General features: G+C 42.4%; 1 protein-coding gene across 6 annotated transcripts in view; it reads right to left on the bottom strand.

The window, feature by feature from the left end:
- Positions 1–4,303: 4,303 nt before the first annotated feature.
- Rufy3 (RUN and FYVE domain containing 3) overlaps positions 4,304–18,668 on the bottom strand; it is a 67,140-nt gene continuing 52,775 nt past the window's right edge. For 2 of the 6 annotated variants that reach the window (XM_033758934.1, XM_010606097.3), the window contains 5 exons: positions 14,248–14,367; positions 12,242–12,338; positions 10,457–10,521; positions 8,095–8,122; positions 4,304–5,660 (listed from right to left, as the gene is read on the bottom strand). In XM_033758934.1, coding sequence (XP_033614825.1) covers positions 5,517–5,660; positions 8,095–8,122; positions 10,457–10,521; positions 12,242–12,338; positions 14,248–14,367 — 454 coding nt within the window. In that variant the 3' untranslated portion in view covers positions 4,304–5,516. The other 4 variants (XM_010606099.3, XM_010606100.3, XM_010606098.3 and 1 more) reach the window with 3 other exon arrangements.

The raw sequence follows: 18,668 nt of genomic DNA, 5'->3' as shown, positions 1-18,668 counted from the left end.
AGCACTTTATTTGCACCTTCACTCCATGACTTGAGTGCTTGGGGCCTTCCGCTCCTATGCATGGCTCTGGTTAGACCTGCAGCACCCAGATGGGGAAGGAGAAGGGGAACGTGTGGGGAGCCCCGCGGGTAACGGAGCTAGAGACAGGATTTGCAACTTCTGATAAACTGGGATGTGTTTATTCCTTGCTTCCTTAAAGCAAAGTAGGGGACGCAGGTAACATGGTATTTTAACCTGCTCTCTTTGGTAAGAATGTCTCCTTTGTGGTAAACCTTGTAACAGTGTGAATTACACTTCTGCCCCACAAAGTACCACACCAAGCAGTAAGGTGTCCTGTGTCATCACACAGCATTCTGAGTTACCTCTCCACCCTGCTTCATGATTAACTCAGGGATCCGATATCCTCAGCAATGCTTGCAACCGCTTACTAGTTCTAGATTTCAGCTGATTCTACGTTCAAGGTGAGTTGTCTGCATAGTTCATTACTCCACACGTGGAACTGTCAGAAGCTGTTTCCAGTTGAGTATTAACTGGCATGTCCAGGTACCACAGAGGTGGGGCTGGCAGTAGGATTAAGTTAGACCTTGGTAGTGGACTGGCCTTCAGCCGGCAGATGTCTGCTCCTCAGACACGATTTGGAGAATACTGAGGGGTGGGGGACTGTTAGGCTGGATTATTTGAGAGCAGTCTCAGTACAATCAAATGAACACTTACTATGCTTTTGAAATAATTCTGCATCTGCTTATCAGTCCCAAAAACTTTTCAGATCTCTTTGGAAACAAACTATGTTTAGGGAGTTCAATCAGGATCCAGTGGGTTAGACTGATGGTTGAGTACAAAAGCAGTTTGTTTTGTGCTGGGGACTGGGCTCAGGGCCTGTGTGTGACGGTGACAACTGTCAGAGTCATTCTCTATACCCACAGGACTTTGCTAAATTGTCCAGACTGCTTTCATACTTGGTGACCTCTCTCACCCTCCCAGTGTGCTGGGGTTTCAAGTGTGTATCACCACACCTAGCTAGAGTTTTGTTGTTTTTTTTGAGACGGTCTCACTATGTAGTTGAGACTGATCTGGAACTCACTATGTAGCCCAGGCTGGTCTCAAACTCAGTGATCCTCCTGCCTCAGCCTCCCAAGTGCTGGGATTACAGGCATGAACCACCACACCAAGCCCTGGCTAGAGTTTTTATTTAAGCTTCTATTATCATTTCCCCTCATTCCCTTCAGATGGTCTGATGACCTTGGGTTTTCAGACTTGCCCTTGGTGACTGGCAGCTGTTGAGAGTCATTCTGCACATGGCCTCTCAGTGAGGATGTCTTATTCAAGCCCAAGGACACAAGGGTGCCAGCAGTGTGGCTTCGCAAGGATAGGCATACACTCATCCTGACCGGGCTGCCAGTTATTTCCACTTCCACAGTCCACACTTGGAGCGCTCCTAGAGTGTGGCTTGTCCCAGAGAGGGTGCCGAGATCCACTGAGGGGAGGGAATCCACGTGCGCTCTGGGGGCAGTTGTGCTGCCCTCCACTGCTCAGGTGCTCCTCTCAGTACAGACACGTCTCACACCCAGTTACAGTACTGCATCGTGCACTGACTGTGTTGCTCATGTTCTCATTGCTGGCCATTGGGAGTTCTCAGCGACTCCTTTTCTTCACACTCTGTGAGAAGCCCAGACCTGGAATCAGCCATTTCTTCAAGGAGTTCTAGGTTTCCTTTTATGGGACAATGGTATCAGATATGTGGTAGTACAGACCTGTAATCCAGCTACCGCGGTGGAAGAAGTAAATAAACAATGGAAAGCTGGGGCTGCTGTGCAAGGTGGAGCAGTGGTCCAGCTTGTGCACAGGGTTAGGTCTGAACCCAGTACTGAGGTGATGGGGTGCGTGGTGCTGTACTGGCAGCAACAACCATGAAGGTGACAACCCTGTACCAATATAGACAGTGCTATTTAAAAACCAGTAAAATTCACATAGAACTCAACCTTCTAAGAAATGTAGTTGAGCTGTGTGTGGTGGCATATACATGTAATTCCCACACTGGGGAGGCAGAGGCAGGAGTATTGCTGTCAGTCCAAGGTCAGCCTGAGCTACATGATGAGATCCTGACCAAAAACAAAAAAAATCCCCAAACCCGAGTTGTGCAGCACCATACGTCACCACCTAGCACTATAGTCCCTATCCTTCCTGAGACTTAGGAACCACTCAGTCCTGTCTGCTCCAGCCCCTGCTGCGTCATTTTGCCACTTCTGGGTGCCTCTTCTAAAGTGGACTGAATAGCACATGCTCCTGTGGCTGGCCAGCGTCACTCCGTGTCCTCTAGAGCTAGCTGTATGCGGCAGCACTTCCTGAGGTCGAACTGTTTACCCTAGGACATTCCACTGCGCTGGGCTGTCGTGAGTGCATGCACTGCTTTTTGGTCCTCAGGAGCACTGCTGTAAGCACAGGGCCAGTCACCCCCAGTGCTTATCATGCCCAGGGCCTCATACCCATCAAGTACTCTATTGAATTACATCTCCACCCCAACAAATACTTTGGAGGTCCAGTTTTTAATTTTTTTTGGATGTACACCTGGAAATGGATTTGCTAGTCTTTTTTTTCACATTTCTACCAAGTGAACATGGGTTCCAGCTCCTGCATATCTTTGCAAATACATGTGAGTTTGTCTTCTGCACTACTGGGGACAACCCAGTGAGCTATCTCCTCAGCACTTCTCTTTTTTTTGTACCAGGGACTGAACAGGCGACCTTGTGCTTACAAGGCAGGCAGTGGTACCACTGAGCTAAATCCCTGGCTCTCTTCAGTTTTTGAGACAGGGTCTTGCTAACTTAGTTGTCTAGGCTAGCCATTACTTGTGATTATCCTGCCTCAGCCTCCCAGAGCACTGGGAGTGCAGTTGTACACTACCACTTCAGGCTCTCTTTGTGTTTTTAATTCGCAGTTCCCGTGTTTGCTGGTGTGGGGCCCTTTGCACATGCAAACTGAGCATCTGTTATCTTTTCTGTGTGTGAGAAATATCTTTTCAAATACTTTGTTCATTTTCATCATTTTAAGCTTTTCTAAGAGTTTTAGAGTTCTCTTACATTTAGGCTTTTCATTTTATGGCATGTGGGTCCAACTTCATTTGTGCATGTGGCTGTCCAATATTTCCAACTTTTTTTTTTTTTTTTTGGTACTGGGGATTGAACTCTGGTCCTTGCGCTTACAAGGCAGGCCACCGAACTGCTGAGCTAAATCCCCAGCCCCTCCAATGTTTTTTTGGAAAAAAACTCCGTTCCCTACTGAGTGGTGTGGAAGACTATTTGCCCATCTATTTGAAGGCTCTTTTCTGGGTTACTCTATTCAACTTTTTTTTTTTTTGAGACAGGGTCTCACTCTGTAGTTGAGACTGACCTGGAACTCACTATGTAGCCCAGGCTGGTCTCGAATTCCCAGCGATCCTTCTGCCTCAGCCTCCTGAGTGCTAGGATTAAAGGTGTGTGCCACCATGCCTGGCTTCTCTTCCACTTTTATACTTTTGTTTCTATGCTAGTACCATTTTGGTTTGGTCACTGTAGTTCTGTAGTGAATTCTGAAGACAGAAGTATTTAGACCTCCAGCTTTGTTGTTCTTTCTCAAGGGTATTTGGGAATCCCTTCAGAGTCTGAGTTTTTGGGTTTTAAGAAAATTTCTACAGAAAAGTTGGGATTTTTGTTTTTTTTTTTTTTGAGACAGTCTCACTATGTATTCCAGGCTGGCCTTGAACTTAACTGTGACTCTCCTGCCTCAGCCTCCCAAGTGGCTGAGATTTATTTGAAGGGATTGCATTCACTCGGGATTGCCATGGGTGGCAATGACATTTTAACAATATTGCCTTCACTATTGCCATGTGAATTTATGGAGTGCTTTGTGTGGCAAACTTTTGTAACTTTTAGTGTACAAGTTATCCACAGCTTTAATTCTTGTTTCATTCCTTTGATGCTGTTATGAATTGTGGAAAGCATGTGTTAAAAGAAAGATTAGGTATAATATTAAGTTGAAGTATTCATGACTTAATCTCCTTGCATTTTGTGGGGCAAAATAACCACAGATTTTGAAGTTGTTAATTTTTTAAAAAAGGCTAAATACACTTAATTTTAAGTAAGATCTCAGGTAATTACTCACTTATTCTTCCTTACATTCCATGTTACACAGCTGCCACCTTGCTAATTCAGAGAATTCCATTGTGTCCTATTTGGGTTTTGCTCCCGATTATATGGAGCACCTACAACATTGCTGGCTCATGTACGCGACCAAGAAATAAGGAGAATAATGGCTCACAAAGGAAAAAAAAAAGACAGTAAAATTAGGCCAGAATTACTAATTTATTTTCCCTTAGTACTCTTAAAAACTTTAGCTTCATCAAGTAACAGGCCAGACTTACAGAACAAGCTTTCCCCCAGTTTAACTGTTTACCAAATAATATGATGGTCTACGGTATTTATATCCCAATTTCTAAACCATTACAAAGTTGTCTCTTCTTAGGTACTAATTGGAATCAAACAACCCAGACACTGGTAACATAACCAAGACAGCATTTACCGTTTCTGTAGTGCCCTGCTGAACACACTGTGTTCCCAAAGGGTTTCTTACTGAGAGATGTTAAGTGTCATCCTTTCCAAAACATTCTGTCAACCAGCTCTGATTCTTGGCTCAAGATAAGGAATTTGTCTCATTCAGGGAGCCATGTAATACTGAGCTACTGCTCTCAGCCACCCACAAATTCACCTTGCTGTGCACCTGCCTCAGTCCTAGTTTCATCAGCACTTCCTAAGTGTAAGAGACAAGCTGCTGCACTCCTCAGAAATTCCCATCGTGACCTGGGGGCCTGGGAAAGAGAAATGGCTTTTTTGAAGTGGGGGATCCTGGACAGGGCAGATACTCAATTTTGAAGCCATAAAGGAGAAAAAACAAGTCCTGCTAATGACAATACTTGTAGGCCAAGACCAGCAAATTCTGGTCCTGAAATTCTATTACACTATTTTCAGTACATTCAGATTTATATTACTCTTTACTTTCTTCTCCCTGAGTGTGGGTTCACAGTTTGGTAGAGGTACTTTAAGAGGTAGTCAAGGGGGTGAAGAAACAATGTTTATATTTAGCAGCACCTCATTTTCATCTCTACTTTGATCTTCCCCCTAGGGAGGAAACCCAGGGCCTCCTACATGCTGCAAGTGCCTTACACTAAAAGCTGTGTCTCCTGCCCCTGATTCCTGTCTGCTTGGATATCTTGTAGTACATCAACTCCAGTGTTTCCAACACTTCACAAAAGCAGCCCTTCCAACTAAGCCCTGCACATTGTGTTTGTTTTGCTATCAAAAAGAAAGGCTCAACCCACAACCTTTATTAAACTAGTCATTAGGGAAAATGCACAAAACTTCCATCTCCACGGATGCCTTTGTCTCTGGACCTGGCTCATGAAATATCCCTGTCAGCTCTGTGGACCCTGAGAATGGGTGTTAGGGGTCCTGGCAGCAGGGTAAGGATGGCCCTGGCCGCCAGCCTCAGGACAGGCTGCTGGAACACTGCTGTGTGAGCTTCTTGTGACAGGGGTCGCCGAGGCTCGTGGGCTGGGTACTCTCAGGCAAAGGCATCCTGTCTGCGGAGCAGGCCCTGCAGAAGGTCCCTCTGCAGTCCTTACACACATTCTGCAAGGAGAAGAGTGTCAGTGGGGAGCAGAAGGGCAAGGCAATAGATGTACAGGACAGAAACTAACTGATGAGTTTCCAGAACACTAGTTTATCTGATTTCTTGTGGAGGTTACTCAACTTCTGGTTAAATTACAAGTTTTTGATAATGCTTTGAGCATATATAACATAATTTAAGCCCCATTCATGACTTTTGGGTTCATTTTTTTCTTGTGCTAACTGTAATTCATAGTAAAAGCTTTTTGTTCTGTAATTAATACCTTTTATAAGCAGCTGAAGACATCATATTTGATGTCCTATCTCTGTGGAAAGCAAAGAGTTGGACTTATCTTACAGAAGACCCTGCTTAATATGGGGTCATGAGTACAATGCTCATTACTGTGTTTGGGTTACTTTTGCTATATAGAGAAAACTACAGTGGTACCTTGATTTGTGAATTTGCTTCTGTCCATGACACTGGTTGCAAACTGAACTGGACAAGAACCAAATCAAATTTCCGCATAAGGTCAACATTGAATCTAACTGTTAAATTTGATGTGGTCCTCATTCAACTTGGTTTGTGACCAGAGGTACCACTGTATAACTCTTCAATATGTTATTTCATTTGAAAATTCTTTAACAGATGATAGTAAACTGTTTTAAAACATCTTATACACACAGTTCTTAGCCACTGTAACCACTACAAACTACTGCAAACTAAAGAAACGAACTTCAGGCTGTCCTGCCACCAACACACAACTCTGATGATCCCATCACTACTCTTCCAGCTCTCTTAAGTTTTATAATAAAGTACCACGATTTTCCTTCTGAAAAAAAACTGAAGCATACACAAGCACGAAGTGAAAAGTTTCAGAACTGCCATCCCTCTGGTCTCAGTCTGCTATCGAGAATGGAAAGCAGTAAGCTTTTTTTGGTACTGGGGACTAAACCCAGGGCCTTCACACTGAGCTACATAAAGCCCTCAAGCCCTTTCTGATTTTGAGCCAAAGTCTTGCTAAACTGCCCAGCCTGGCCTCAAGCTTACAGTCTCCTGCCTCCCAGTGAGGGGGCTTCCTTTTAGATCCAAACAGGTAAGCTTCAGGAGTGACTAGGACATGGTGGCATTTAGCAGCAGTAGTAAGAGGCTGCTGTACCATTATATACTATTACAGTGAATCCGACTTTGGAAAATTCGAGTTGTGAACTTTTAGACACAACAAGCGTAGCTGCGAATAAACCTTGAAGGTGGTGCACTTGTCTGACTCACAGCTGTGCTGCTGTGCTCACTGTACAGTGTGAGCGTGTACAGTAGTACAATGCTGTTGGGAACTACGGCATGTTTTTTTTTTTATGCTGTATGTTATTTGTGTCAAAGGTGTATAAGACTTTGTTGGATTTGCCAAAGAATCCAACTTGTGAATGTTCTCCCAGAATGGAACTTGTTCGTAAGTCAGGGACTTCATGTTCTCAAGTGTTTTCAATGTTTGTGTTCATTTATTACTAAGTCACCAAAAAGTATTTCTCCTCTCCATTTCATATAAGGAAAAACTAAATGAAAGAGTGGTGAAGTGAGCTTTGCTTGTCTCATAGTATTTTGGGGATAATTTTAAATAAGTGAGAACTGTTGTTTACTTAGCAAGCTTTCTGACCCTTACTCTACATGATTCCCGTAGAGGCACAGCGATGCTCAAGATGCTCAACAACTAGGCCACAAGGTCCCACAGGAGACTTTATTAGGGAAGGCAGGTCAGGGAGAGAGGAGGGAAAAGAGAGAGAAACAGGAGAGAGAGACAGGAGAGATAAGGAGAGAGAGGAACAAAGAAAGGAAGGCCCTTTTATTGGTTTTGGGCTGGGCTATTGCTTATTTATGAGGAGTGGGCTACTTTTAACCTATCACAGGCCAGGTTGCCCTTTCCTGAAGAAACAAGTTTAACCTCTCGGGACCACTGTGACCATGTGGGGGGTACTAAAGATAAGAGCATGAGGTCTTTAAGAGCCAAGAAGCACCAGGAAAATGCAGCCTGTGATGGCAGCGTCAGGTCCCTAACAATTCCCATTTATAAACAGATCTAGATAGTTCACATTTCCTTTTTATTTTTTTTTGAGACAGGGTCTTGCTGTGTGGTTCAGGCTGGCCTTGAATTCACTATATAGCCCAGGATGGCCTCAAAGTTGTAGCCATCTTCCTGCCTCAGTCCCCTGAGTCCTGGGATTATAGGTGTGTACCACCACACCTGGCTTACATTTTCTTTTTCACAAACCCAAAAAATGTTAGCATTTATGTTTTTCAGCATGTGAGAACTTCAGGATACCTGTTTAGGACACTGTTAGAAGGACGGTACAGAGAACTGTACCCATTTATCTTCTTTCCATGCTACATTATTTACTGGCTAGGCATAAAACTTCATTTCTATTCATTTTTCACAAGATGTTTTAAAACAAGAGGCTTAGTTACCTGTTCATCTGTAGGGCGAGACTGCAGCCTACAATGGAGAAAGAAAAATGTAACATGTAGCAGTTAAATATATTTCCAGTTATATCATCTCAGTAAGTGTTTAGAAGACATGTATTTTGCCAAACAAACAATACTGTGGTTCTTTTGTACTGCTAGGAATAACAATTATTAATCTTGATTGCCAAGATATTGGAAATTCTGGCTGTTAAATCTATTAGCAGAATCTGATATCTGACCTACATTATGGCTCCTACTTACAAAAACGGCTTTAGTCCCCTCTCCCAAATATTTAAAAAACTATAGCTCTAGCAAGTGGGGAAAGGGGAATGAATGAGAATGTCACCGAGAACCCATTCAGGTTAAGTATTTCTTCGTCAGACTGCCAAGGTAACCTGGCTTTCCCAACATAGGACAGAACCTACAAGTGAGAAGCAAGGCCCACTCCTGGCCCTGGGGAAAAGGCAGCAGGTGACAATGGCTCCTACTGTGTGAGTGGCAGTGTGACACCTGGCACATATGCAGCTGTGTCTGGAACACAGCCCCAGAAAGCCTGGCATGCTCTACAGCTGCAGTTCTGGCTGCGATGGGTCGTAGGGGTTCTCGTTACGTCATGCAGACACAGGGTCTAGAAACAGACACAGTAAGGACAGGCAACGTGCATTACATCACCTCTGCACTCCTTGTGGTTCTCATCTATGAAGTGGAACAGCTGAACATGCTTTTGTAAAGAGATAGTTGAATGTGAAATGCTTTCTAAGCTGCCAACCATAGTACAGATTACAGTGTAAGGAAGCAGCAGGACCTAAATCAGAGTTGCTCATTTGTGGTACTCCTGGCTGTCCCAGTAGGCTAATTTTAATTTGAAACTAGGCTGACCATGAAAGGCATTTGGAAGGTGGGAGTTACAGCCTTCTCAGTTCCTCTCTCAGGCCTATGCTGCTCTATAACAGAGGCTGTAGTGTGTTTAGGGAACATGTAGTTACCATGCTCTCTGAGAGCAGCATGAAAGCCTCAGTTGGCAAGGAGGCTCCGTAGCCTGCATGCCTGCACTGTAAAGTGTTGGCAGGCTGGGTACCCGCTGCTCTAGCAGCTGCCTCTGCTCTGCAGAGAGCAAGAGTGAGCTGCCTCATCCTCAGCCTGCAAGGAGAGACCCTGTCCCATGCAGACACGGGACAGCTCACTCCAAACTCCTGTGGTGTCTTCTCTCATCCTCTGCCTTTTCAGATAGACACTCCTTTTTTTTTTAAAACCAGGGATCGAACTCAGGACCTTGCACCTGAAAGGCAGGCATGGTACTACTGAGCTAAATCCCTGGCCCTTTTAAAAACAAAAAAAAATTTTTTTGAGACAAGGTCTTACTATATAGCTCAGGCTGGCCTCAAACTCATAATGATCCTCCTGCCTCAGCCTCCCGAGTGCTGGGATTACAGGAGTGTGCCACCATGGCCAGCTTTACTCTTGCAGCATCTGAAGTCTGCAGCAAGAGTGAATGTAGACGCAGCACCCACTGCTGCACCCTGGGCACCCCAGCATCAGCATTTGTTACAATGGTGGAGCAACACGGGAGCCAACATTCACCTCTCTACAATCCTCCTCCTATTTATTCCCTCTCACAAACCCTTGTCTCCATGGTACTGCTTTTTCTACAACGTCATATAGTTGAATCTTCAAATTTTGAATGCAGATGAAGAGTTAAGAAAAAGGAGCCAAGTGACCCTCCGCTTGAGGTCCCAAAGAGAAAGAAGTAAGCAATATGGAAATGAATGTATCTGAAACTGAGTGCAGAGGTGGAAACAAGTCCTCCATACATTTAGGGATGCAGCATGTGGTATGACTGACATTTCATTCTCGTAGGATACTGAGCACAGATGAGAAATAATGTTGTTTGTTTCTCCTTTTTTTTTTTTTGACACTGAACCCAGGATTGCTCTGCCACTCAGCTACATCCCCAGCCCTTTTAAGTTTTTTTGTTTTCTAAAACATTTTGAGATAGGTTCATGCTGTATTGCCCAGGCTGGCCTAGAACTTGCACTCCTCCGACTCCTACCGCGTGAGTAGCTGGGATGACAGGTGTGTGCCACTGTGCCAGGGAAAAATCATCTTTTAAGTGATAATTTGAGTTTGGGATTAATCAAGAAGATAATCAGAGAATAGCTTGATTACTGCTTTTTCTTCTGAGATGGCTCAACAGATTTGGCTTAAAAATGTTATATGGCTTATTTACTCTGCTTCTAAGTATCTTTCAAATTAATATCCTGAATCAGTGTCTGGTCTGTATCAGTGCCAACATATTACCAAAATCTCCCTCTTTCCCACCACCCCAAAATGATTTTATCTTAGTTAATACTTGATTAACAAATACCTGGAGCTTTCTTCTAGGGGCTTTTTTAGTTTAACATTTTTCTCTAGAATTTTGTGCCTCTCATCCTGCCAAAAGAAAACAATCCAGTTTATTAATTATTCAGGGTGCTGAACAATGATGATGGGCATTTTCTTCTCTAATGCCTTAGTTTAGCTATAGAGCTGAGTGGCTTTTTTTCTTAATTAGGGAAGGGATCTAACTTTGAAGTATGTTTCCTCATACTCTGCTCCAATTCATTTTTCTTTTTGGTACCAGGGATCGAACTTGGGACCTTGCACTTGTGAGGCAGGCAGCGGAAGCACTGAGCTAAATCCCTGGCCCTTCCAAGTACTTTCTTAACAGTTCTAATAGAGTTTTCAATAATAATTCTTGACATTCCTAGTAAAATTTAGTATGTATCTTATTTACTTGAAATGTGTCTTATTTACTTCAAGATAATTTAGTTCCTAGGCGGAATATCCATCCATCCTGCTCTCAACCTGACTGAACACTGAGAAGCTACAGAAGCAGTCATGGCTATATCCACTAACCGTGTCACTCTCCAGACAGCCACCCCCATGTGCTATGGTGTCTACAGCCCGTAATGTTCCCAGTGCCAAGGGCCTGCCTGGGCAGTTTACAGGCACACACCCTCACACATACGCACAACCGCTTTCTCCTGCTGTTCATACATTTCCATAAGTGCAATATGTATTTTTAGACTACTCAAATATCAAGGAAGAGTGGTTAGTGCAATGTTTATCTTCCTTGAGCCTAACACAGGGCAATTCAAGAACAAGAGATTTAAAGCCTCTTTGTAAGGTAGGCTAAGGTTTTAAGTAAGCCTCTGTAAATCTTTCAGGTTTTATGTTCACTAAACTAAAATAAGAAAAGCAGTATGCTTCATAGACTGGCTTTGGCATACTTAAAAAAATTTTGTTTTTGAGACAGGGTTTTGCTATGTAGTCTAGGCTGGCCTCCAACTCATGGTAACCCTCCTGCAACAGCCTCGAAAGTGCTGGGATTACAGGTGTGCGCCACCACGCCTGGCTGGGGCATGCTGGGTACTGGTACTATATAACCAGTTTACATTTACCACTTTTTATTCTCTAGTTAACCAGCAGTTCGTGCTTGAAACTATACCATGCTTTGTCATATGTAATAATACGCACAAAGAGGGCAATCTGTTTGATTGGAAACAATACCTCCTGCTTCTCAGAGTTCATTACTGATGAGGCTTCTCCAGCTTCCTGGTGCTAAAGAGGGCCTGAGCCAGCCTTAATTCCTCTCAGGCCTGCAGGCACTGGACGTCTCTGCTTTCAACTGTTCTGTAGAGATTTCTGTCTCTTGTTTGAATGATTCTACATTCTAAGTCTTCCTCGACCCTAGCTCCTTCTTGGAGTAGACTCAAATTGAAGTCCTCATGACCCAGAGAAAGGTATAGTGAAGCAAATCCACATGTGAGAAAACTCTGCTAAAGGGGAATTCAGGGTTGGAGGGGTTACTAAACCATATTATTAAAAAATTTAAGCAGAAATCCAAGAAAAGTATCTTTGTTAAGATACCACAATGATCTAAAAATCTGCAAGAGCAAAGAGAATCATTAGAAATGACTAAGTTGAGGTAGAGTGAGTGCGCTACAGGAAGGCTTACACTGGAACTTTTCTCAGCTCATTCCGTCTCGTTTGTGTGTGCTCTCCAGGCCACAGCAATAAAGCATGTGAGCATGAGAGGGGTGGGACATGTATACCCAGGTATCCTACACAAGTGAGTGAAGTTAATCAACAAGAAAGTAATTAACGTTACCGTGTTGGGGGCTGGCTTGTCCGAACCCTTTCCTGGCAGGCTCCTACTGTTCGGTAATCTTTCTCTTTCCTGTTTTAGTTCTAACTCAAGCTGATTCCTAGGATAAGTGGGAAAGAAAAAGGAAAAAACTGAATTTCTATATTCATATTTTCTAAAGAATGCTAAAGTTCAGTAATACTTGAGTAAAAAGCTATCAGCTTTAAACAATCCACTCTTTGAAGTACTAAAGTGCAATAAAAGCAATAATGCTAAGAACCATAAACTATGCTGAATCTTTCTTGGATGACTAAGAGTACACTTTAGGCTCATATGGTCCTTGAAGGTCACCTCTGAGCATCAGGGTGTGTGTGTGTGTTGTGTATGTGTGTGAAATGTGCCTGGACCCAGGACATCTGTACTGAGCTACATTCTAGCCCCTTTTCTTATTTTTTGAGGCAGGGTCTCAGTAAGCTACTAAATTGCCCAGGCTGGGCTGGAACCTATGCTCCTCTAGCCTCCATCTCCCAGAGTGCTGGTATCACAGGCATGTGTCACCAATCCCAACTTAAATATCAGCATTTTACATTAGCTCTTAATGAAGAGGTGTGGACCTGAATGACAATATTTGTTATAACTGAAAGTTATTTATAAATGCCAGCAAGATATATGCTGCCTTATAGTAAGCAGCTGGTCTCTTATGCTTCTGTGCTCAGCACCGGCTGCACCTCTGGCCACCAGTGTCCAAACTTCCATGTGAAATCAGTGGCTTCCGCACAAGTGAGTTAATTTGAGAGAAAACATGGGAGACCAGTTAAAGGCTGGAGTCAGGGGAACAGGATTTTAAATGACAGTGTTGCCCTGTCTTAGTTTCTGGACATGTTTAACCCCTCCATGCCATAACCCCCAGGAAAGTAGGGACAGTAACATCACTTACTGAAGGGCTGATGGAAGTTCCATGAGTGACTATGTATGCGGCACACATCAGAATCCCAGGAAACCATCAGTACGCTGGCTGTGAACTACTGTTTATCTGGAACCCTGAGCTATTTTATTTTTAATTTTTTGCTTGTTTTTCTGAGACAAGGTCTTGGCATGTAATTTAGGCCAGCCTTAATCACACATTTCCCCTAAAATAAGCCCTACCTCCAAGCCTCAGTTAAGCTGGTTGGCCAGATTGACGCATTTAGTACATCATTGTAACACACAGCAGAGGTACTGAATTATAAAATGATAATATGAATATATAAACAAACACTGAAAATATCTGAATGATAACAAATTATTATTATTCAGTATATGTAAATATGTAAGTGGGTGTCTCTGGACCAGAAGCAAATACCTGTGTAAACAAGCTGGAGACCTACTGCCGAATGCATGGATAATATGTGCATTTGACAAGAACAGATGCGATGCCTAATAAGAATCTCCACAATTCAGTGTGTCGGGTGTTGTAAAGATGTACTGCAGCAGGCTCACATGGAAAGGAAGTGCTTGTCTACGGAGAGCTCTACTGCTGGACATGAGGCTGGGACCAAAGGTTCTACAGGAAATGGAATCAGGAGAAACTCAGGCTGGAATCTGGGCTTTGGAGCGTTATGAAGATAGTCGAGAAGTAGAGGATGTGACTATATTGCAGTTAAATGTAGATTTCTGTACATGAATAAATGTTGATTGTCACAAATGAGAAAAATAAGACGTTCCCTGAAAATAATCCCTATTGTGTCTTCTGGAGTGAAAATTAATCTAAGACCCAGTCTTATTTTTGGGGAAATATAGGTATGTAGCTCAGGCTGGCCTCGAACTCCTGGTGACCCTCCTGCCTTAGCTTCTGCAGTGCTGCAATTACAGGTGTAAACGACCATGCCTGCCTATTTTCCTATGATGTTGGGGGAAGGCTGACGTATGTGAAGCTGTCCTGATTGCAACCTGAGGGAAAGGACACGGGAAGACAGGGTCCCGGGACTGCTTCCTGGCTGTCTGGCCTGACAAGCACCCAAACCCCTGCGGCTCAGCAGCCCTCTCTTCACCGCTGCCGGGTCAGCTCCTCCATTTCCAGCTGCAGACTGTTGATCTTGTCCCCGAAGTCCTGTTTGAAGAGACGGTTGTCCAACTCTGCAGACTGGCGGCCTTGCTCAGCCTGGCGCAATCTGGATGTGAGCCATATGAACTCATGATAAAACAAAAGCCACGGTGGGGGAGAACAAGTTCACAACACAAAATAAAACAACCCAAGGAAGAAGGCACGGAGAGACAGAGGGGAGGTACTTCGGAGGACACAAAGAAAGAAATCAGGAGGGAAAAAGATGGAAAAGAAACGAATTCTAAAGGAAAAAACAACAACAAAAAAAGCAAGATGAAGGTGAACCAGGCAGAGGAAAAGCTGATTTTCCACTTTTTTTATTCTAGTACTACAGTTTACAGCCATTAGATGAAAAACAATAAAACACCACTTGTTAGCAAATCCATATCCAAAGCCAACCTCAAGTACATAGTAATTGGAATTTAATCCACTTGTTTGCTTTCACTTCCTAACGGTCTGGGACTTTACATTTCTGTTTTACACATACAGCTGGAATGTGCATATGGGTAACTACCTTCTTGACATTTTTTTTTTTAATCACTAGAATTATACATTAGCCCTTACCCAGGCCTCAGGTTACTGTACATGAAGAGAATTTGTTAGAATTTGGCTGCCTCTTTTCTTTGCATTCCTGCCAAATGGTGTGTGAGCAACTGAACAAAGAGCTCAGCATGAAGCCTCCAGAAGGCTCCTGTCACGTTCCCTGGAAGGTTCTGAGGGATGCTTCTTTTAAACATTTTATAGCTGTGCACCTATAAAGAGTCATGTTTGGGGCTTTTCTATAGTAGAATCAGATGCATGCTATGCATAGTCTTTATTTGGCGTTTGATCACTCCTTCCAAATGCTCATAGAAAAGGCGACTCACTGCAAAAGTTAGATAAAGAATGGAGTAAGAGTTTTATTTATATTGGTACAAAATTAATAGAACTAAAACATGTTGTTCAAGAGCATAGGACCTTCCATGATATCTGTTCTAACATATATTATTTGACTTGATTTTGGTACAAGTTTATGCAAGGACCTAAAAAAAAAGACATACACAAAACCTATCTTACTCTCCTGATTCTGGTTTTGTCAGGAATAAACAGGAGATGGAAGCAAATGAATTATTTTGTCCCCACTTCTGCAGCTAAAAATGCTGCAAATCATACTGGAAAGAGAAAAAAGAAAAAAACAACAAAAATCTCAAACATTTTGTCAAGACCTTTTGCAAAAATGAAGGCTTATGTAAAAATCCTATTTCCACAAATAAAAAAAAAATCATTAAAAAAATCAGTGTTAATAGGATTATTTACAGTGTAAATCCACAAAGGGTTAGACCTGTGGTCATGTAGAAAAAGAAGCCCTGCTAATATTGCTTGTGTATATCTACTGGGAATCTTTATTTTCTATAGTAAATAATAAAAAATGTAAGTTTATTCTTTATCTGTTTCCTACTGAAATGTTTGCTAATAACTCAATTATTAGTTTCCGAGAAGCTGCAGCAAACCCTCATTTAAACAGAAAGTAACAGAAGCAGTGAATATCTCTAGGTAAAGAAACGACAGACAGGAATCATTATTCATCTCCATGTTGTCCTCCTTGCCAGTAAGAAAAGCAGAACAGATTTGAAAAGTGTACAGAGCATTTTTAATAGGAATGTTTTTATTAAAACTGTTTGCTCTGAGCTGCTTAACTGGAATTGGAATACCAGAAAAAGGGCCAAGCTGGAAGATGCCAAATATCAGGAGGGTTTCCTCAAGCTTCTGCATGATATTGTCTAAGTTACCTAATCACTAACTTTATCTCTATGTACTGTAAAGTGTAAGGATGCTGTTTTTCTTTTGTTCAGTTACTAAGGCAAAAATGTTTCAAGCAACTTGGGTAATTAAGAATATAACTGTAATGGAATACTGTACTAAGTACTTATTCTTGGCTTGGGGACTTAACCTACATAACAAACGTGAAAAGGGGTGGTAGCCTAAGACAGAACTGCCTCAGAGTCCAGCTCGCGCAGCGTCCCTCACAGCCCCTCCATGGCAGCGCAGGACAGGCTTGCTGATGCAGGTGTGGGCGTGGACCGGGCCCAAGAGTCGGTAATGTCAAGGCCTGGGTCATAAAGGCAGTGTCAGTGTATGTACAGAGCTTCAATTCTTTACGTTTTTTAATTGTTTTACTTATTAATCAACTCAGAGATAATTTAAGTTTATTTTGCATTTACTTTGGAATTTATACAAATTTCCTAACTCTGGGAAGAAAGTAATATAAAAAACCCAACCTACATATCCAACTGTTTTTAAAAATCCAACAAATTCAAAGCCAACTTTTGGTGACATTTTATATAGAACCAGAGCTTAAATGTAATAACTTTCAGATTTCTTCCTTTTACAGTTAACTTGGAATACGAGACTTGTGAGGTGACTAACTATATAAATGCCTAATGATGTTTTGGGATCAATTTATTTGCTGCACTATTTAAGGTCTTTGCCTGTTTCACCAGATCTTTTTCACTAAAAAAAGTAAAGATGAAAATGAAGTGGAAGGGGAATGAGAAAAGGGATAAACAGGGAACACAAAGATCACAAGAGAATAAGTCAGCGTAATACTCAGAGAGATGACTCATTATTTTAGTTTTACTTAAAATGCCAAGTCAAAAAAACACTGAAAAATAATCTGGTACACTTCAAAAGCACAACTGATGAATACTAAAATTAGTTTAAGTCATAAACTCATAACTGCTTAAAAGCCAGTTCTTAGATAACATTCTTTCCTGGGATACCATTTCTTTGGGGGTCGTACTGGGGATTGAACCCAGGGCTTTCAAACTGAGTTGCATTTCTAACCTTCTAATTTTTTTTTTTTTTTTAAATTTTGAGACAGACTCTCATTAAGTCATCCAGGCTAGGCTGTGATCCTCCTGCCTCAGCCTCACAGAGTGCTGGGACTACAGATGTGCACCACCTCACCCAACACCCAGAATACCTTTTCATTTACCATACACACCAGAGATTTCAAGTTTATTTATAAATCTGCAATTAATTTTGAGCTAAAATTAATATGCATTACTGCTCAAGGACTCTTCTTGGTTAAGAATCATCTGAAGAAAAGTCACTCATTCATTCATTAATATGCTCAATTTATGCCTCGTATATTCAAGGCACTAAGACAGATCCAATGATGGACCTTAAAAGATCAGCTCTCTAACCTCATGGAACTGAAAGATACGCTACACAGAGGATTGGAAGGTTAAGAGACAGTGAGAAGATCTGTAAGTGGTACAGAGAGAGATGAATATAAGGCTATGAAAATCCCAAGGACATTACTTCTAGCTGTGAAGAGGTATCAGGCAGAAGCTCTTGAGCTTATGGATGGCATCTGAGCCTAATGTAAAAAAATCTATCAAAGAACACTCCCAGTGGAAAGGGGAAGGGTATTTCTGCTTGGTGAACTATCAGAAAAGAAATGGATGTGAAAGATGGAATGCATACACAAGGACCAGAAGTTTGGTTTTGCTCAAGTGTAAGAAGGGCTAAGTCGGTGTTAAAAGTGCAAAGATCAGGCCCTGTGGTCCTCCTCACGATAGCCTGATAGCCCACTCTGTGTCCTGCAGGGTGCTTTAGCTTTTTAAATTCAGCCCAGGCTCTCTGGGCAGCCAGTTTCTTCCTCACTCTTCACTTTTACTTTTTCAAATAAACTTTGTCACTGTTCTTTATTTTGTACAAAACAAAAGTGCAAACATCAAATGATCTCAGGTGCTGCAATCAGCCTTCAAGTCTCAGCTACTTCTCTTGGCAGCTGAGTCACCCAGAGAACCCTGGGGTTTCAGACAGACACAGGGAAGAGTGTGCTCTGGGCAGACGAGCTATGAGCATGAGGTGGGGCAGCTGGCACAGGCATAGAGCAGAGCGGGACACATGCTGGAGGAGTCAGAGGAAGCTATGGCCATGCAAGAGAGGTCAGGAGAAAAAGAATGTAACAGAGAAAAGAGGAGAGGGTTCAAGGTGAAGAAGGGAGGGAAAGATCAGGAACAGGTACTGCTAGAAGGACCCTTATCTCAGGATCTGGCAGTAAAGTAGTCAAAGGTGATGAAAAATAAAATCACACAATTACAAACACATACTTAAAAGACCTTTCATCTTTGCACTTATACTTCTCATCATGACAATGAAATGGGTTCTCTTTTCTTTCATTCTGTTTTTGAGACAGGATCTCACCATGTAGTCCAGGCTGGCATTGAATTCATTACGCAGCCCAGCTGGCATCAAACTCAACAGTGATCCTCCTGCCTCAGCCTCCCAAATGCTGGGATTATAAGGCATGTTAAGTTCCTATTTCTTTCTTTTCTTTCTTTCTTTCTTTCTTTCTTTTTTTTTTTTTTTTTTTTTTTT

The sequence above is a fragment of the Fukomys damarensis genome, unplaced genomic scaffold (assembly GCF_012274545.1).
Source record: "Fukomys damarensis isolate Sample0158 unplaced genomic scaffold, DMR_v1.0_HiC HiC_scaffold_35, whole genome shotgun sequence".
NCBI lineage: Eukaryota > Metazoa > Chordata > Mammalia > Rodentia > Bathyergidae > Fukomys > Fukomys damarensis.
Note: the sequence above shows the minus strand (reverse complement) of the source record. Positions and strands in the feature narration are given on the sequence as shown.